The 4,398-nt window shown below is 45.3% G+C and overlaps 1 protein-coding gene across 1 annotated transcript in view; it reads left to right on the top strand.

Moving 5' to 3' along the window:
- LOC109953546 (hepatocyte nuclear factor 3-beta-like) overlaps positions 1-359 on the top strand; it is a 3,210-nt gene extending 2,851 nt beyond the window's left edge. Inside the window, exon 2 of the mRNA XM_020589023.1 lies at positions 1-359. This exon is cut by the window's left edge and continues 605 nt beyond it. Within this exon, the coding sequence (XP_020444679.1) occupies positions 1-352 (352 nt within the window). The 3' untranslated portion in view covers positions 353-359.
- Positions 360-4,398: the final 4,039 nt, after the last annotated feature.

A 4,398-nucleotide genomic window follows, 5' to 3' on the forward strand; every position in this document is an offset into this window, starting at 1 on the left:
AGTGGGCGGAGGGGGTGAGCGGCTGCCCTCCAGCCCCGCGCCCGCGCCCTCCCCTCTTGCGCACACCCAACACCTGTTTTCCCATCATCCCCACTACCCCCCACTGTTGATGCACGAGGCCGCCCACCTGAGACCGGACCACTACCACCCGCACTACTCTTTCAACCACCCGTTCTCCATCAACAACCTCATGTCCGAGGCGCAGCACCACAAACCGGAGCCGGTGCTGCAGTACGGAGGCTACGGTTGCCCGGTGTCCGCCGGGGCACTGGTGGCGGCTAAAACCGGCCTGGATCCCGCTTACACACGGACACCAATTACTACCACGGCGTGCACACCAGGCCCATCATGAACTCCACCTGAACTAACGTGACTGTGGAGCAGAAACACTGGAAGTGTCTGTAAATGTGAGAAAATGTCATGAAGCATCTGCAAACTCCACAGTCATTTATCATTTATGGCTCTATAAACATCTTTATATGGAAACCTCGTGTTGTATTGGTTTTATTTAAGTCTCCATAAAGGGTTATTTAACCTAAACTATATCTCATTTTAAAATAATTCTTGTTAGTGGATTTTCAGCAGACAAGACAGTCTAAGTAAAAATGGATCAAAAATAGAGGTCTACAATAAAAAGCCTATAGATGTTTTTACATCTGAAAGGAACAAATGTGGTTCACTAATAAACTAATAAACTAATATGAGATTAAGAGTTTGTGTAAAATGACCTCATACAGGCACCGCATGATTTGATTGTGAGCTGCAGTGACAGGGTGACGACAGGATTCAGGGTCAGACCTTTGAGTGAGTAGTTTTACATTAAAGTATTGATACATTTACTTAAGTGCTTCCGAGTAATCTCATTACCTTTAGTGTCACAGATGGAAGCAACTTTGAATAACAGCAGCAAGGTTGGAAATGTGGGCTCTGCAGCACTGACAAAACCAACAGAAACACTGCAGCCACTTAAAGTAAGGAGACGGAATACTAATAAGAACAGTATAGTGATATATTACAGCCTCAACACAACTCAGTTTACCCATGATCACTGTCACAAAGGTTCATGCAGCTGTGACTTTCAGCTTCCAGAACAAGGTTATGGTAGGTAGGTACTTTATAAAAGAACCTGCGAACACCACAGTTGTCTCAGTGCCGGTCTGGGTCGTGTCTGATACAACACGGCTCCACGTGTTGAGGAACGGCCTGAACAATAAGGACCCAGACTGTGAGACTTCATGACGATGGGAGAGGGGACAAGAGCGGCGTCACTTCTCTTTACTTAACCAGGTAATATCTCAGTGTCTGATTTGCAAGAGAGACTTGGACAAGACATCAAGCTGAGCAGCAACACAGCTGCAGCAGCTGTTAGGAGCTACAGGAAAGGCTGCACTACCAGTAACAGTGGGAGCAGCAGTCGCCCTCGAAAAATTCAATTCAATTCAGTGTTATTTGTGTAACAGTAACAGTCGTCTCAGGACACTTTACACAGTAAGGTCTAGACCTTACTATTATTATCATTATTATAGAGGAAAACCCAACAAATCCCCCCTGAGCAGCACTTGGCAACAGCGGGGAGGAAAAACTCCCTTTAACAGAAGAAACCTCTGACAGACCCCGGCTGTCAGTGGGCGGCTTTCTGCCTCGACTGGTCGGGGTGAGCGGACAGAGCAGAGAACAAATGACTCCAAGCACAGTTCACCGTTCATGCAGCTTTACAGTGAAAAACAGAAAAACAGCTTCTGACTTGACATAAGGATGATGAGTGTAAACCAGGTGATGGATCAGACAGAGCGAAGGACGCTGCATCAAGCTGACCTCAAACAATGACGTCTAAGAAGAAAACAAAATGGCACAAAACTGCAGATCAAACTTGGCCAGAGAATGTGAAAAGAGGCCTGATGAATTCAGACAGAACAAAAATACATGAGTTTGAATCAGACGGGTTCAATGTAAGTGATGAGGGTGTCCCAGAATACAAGATATAAATGACTGGGACAACAGGCTCCAGGCAGGATTGTACAAGTTCAGGTGATATTTCACATCAGATCACAAACAGTGAGCGCCAGACACCGGTCACTACTTTACATTTAGGCCTTACTGCTCTGACTCAGGGACACACTACTGCTTTTCACCTTGATCACAGTCCTGCAGCCACAGAAACCACACGAGCAGCTACTGAACTCTCAACCCAAAAAGACAGCTCCTCACTCTTATTTACAGTATTGAGTTCATTGTCTGTCACAGCCGTGTACACATGCATCTACAGTTGTGAGTTTGGATTTGAAGTTGACCTGCACAGAACAGGTCAGTCACACTTCCCTGTCACATGAACCATTTACTGGCGGAGGAATGTTTTACGACACAGACGTAACAAGCTGAGACTCTGACAGGGACGATGTGGGGATGTAGCTGCTGGTGGTGAAGCTGCAGTCAAATGTCACTGACAAGGTTTTCACCAGTTGTGACGGAAGCTTTCAGGGAAATATTGTCTACAGATGCAGGTTGTTCATCAACTTAAGAACATCAGTCAACAACGTTCAAACAGACACTAGGTCAGCTCAGGCTGACAACTGAACACGTTTCTGGTGCTGGAGTTTCAGCTGGAAACATTCACATCCAGTCACTCTGATGCAGAACACGTATGTTATTTCATACAAACTGTACTTTTCAGGGACATTTAAGTCTTGAAGCTGATAATATACTTTACCATGAGCAAAGACACAGAGCGGCACTAAGGCATGAGCAGTGGTTTCTTGGGACTCGTAGAGTGTCTGTTTGCTGAAGGAAGCAATCAGCACATTATGAATAATAATGGCTTTGTTCTGACCAGGAATAATGGGCAGGCTGCATGCAGAGCAGCTCGAGGTCAAAGCTTAGCCGGCGACGCTGTTTGAACAAGGAGCGTTTACCTCACACATGCATACATATGAGGGATGTCCTAACGTAATCTCTGTATGCACCATTATCTCTACAGCCCCGTATAAACTCTAAGAAATAAGAGCATGGAACAAACATCAAGTTAACTTTGACAAACTGGTTTGTGTTTTCATTAGCAAACATAGCATGACAGCACCACTGAAGAGATTAAATCATGTCACTGCCATTTGTTTGTTCTACCTAGGTGATTTTCGAATGTCTCTCATTTCCACTCTTCACCTGCACCGTGTCGTGCTTGTATTAGCCAACAATACAGTCTCATCTTTTGAAGACAGGTTCACAGAAAGAGCTCAATGTAAACACAGTACAGTTGAACAGCAGCACAACTTCAGCCTCCACAATGATCACATTCGAATCAACATGTCTGAAACCTTGAACACAAAGTGAACATTATCACCTTCATGTAGGAGGATTTATATTTGTGGTCTTATATTTGTGCAGCGCAGCACAATCAAAACGCTTTCACACTATTTGGCCATTTACGCACCAGTGACATCACCAGGAACTCTGGGTTCAGTGTCTTGCTCAAGAACACTTTGACTGGACAAGCTGGGAATCAAACCGCTAACCTGCTCTACTTCCTGAGCCACAGCCGCCACAAAAGACATTCTCATACTGGCCATACTGAGAATCAAACCCAGGCCGCCTAGGTGAAAATCAGGAATCCTAACCACTAGACCACATATCGTAGCTACTGCAGGACCTTTTCTACAGGTACAGGCAGATCTGTCTTATATTTGTGCAGCGCAGCACAATCACACAAAAGACATTCTCATACTGGGAATCAAACCCAGGCCACCTAGGTGAAAACCAGGAATCCTAACCACTAGCAGTGACATCACCAGGAACTCTGGGTTCAGTGTCTTGCTCAAGAACACTTTGACTGGACAAGCTGGGAATCAAACCGCTAACCTGCTCTACTTCCTGAGCCACAGCCGCCACAAAAGACATTCTCATACTGGGAATCAAACCCAGGCCACCTAGGTGAAAACCAGGAATCCTAACCACTAGACCATATATTGTAGCTACTGAAAGACCTTTTCTACAGGTACAGGCAGATCTCAATCATCAGCACGGCTGCAATAAATGGCCATATAAGTTACACAAACAATGGATCCATAAGTTTTCTTTGCTCTTTAATCAGAGCAGAGTTAACATCCTAATATCGTTTTAAAATGCTGTTCCAAACTACATCATCTAAACATAGAACACGGCTTCTGACAGGTGTTTGAGTGCAGATGTTTTCCCACAAAGACAAACTCACCCAGAGGTGACTGTCTGCAGACAAGATGGCAGATTGTGACTGCACTGTCAGCCTCACCAGGAAGTAACCATAGCCATAAGCCCACCCCCTAACCACAACCATAAACCTGCTAAGGTGAACAACTTCCTGCCGAGGTCGGCAGACCTCTATCTTGTCTGCAGTCAGGTCCTCTTGAACTCACCTGTTAAGGTGTTTTT

Source organism: Monopterus albus, unplaced genomic scaffold (genome assembly GCF_001952655.1).
Source record: "Monopterus albus unplaced genomic scaffold, M_albus_1.0 scaffold748.1, whole genome shotgun sequence".
NCBI classification, from domain to species: Eukaryota; Metazoa; Chordata; class Actinopteri; order Synbranchiformes; family Synbranchidae; genus Monopterus; species Monopterus albus.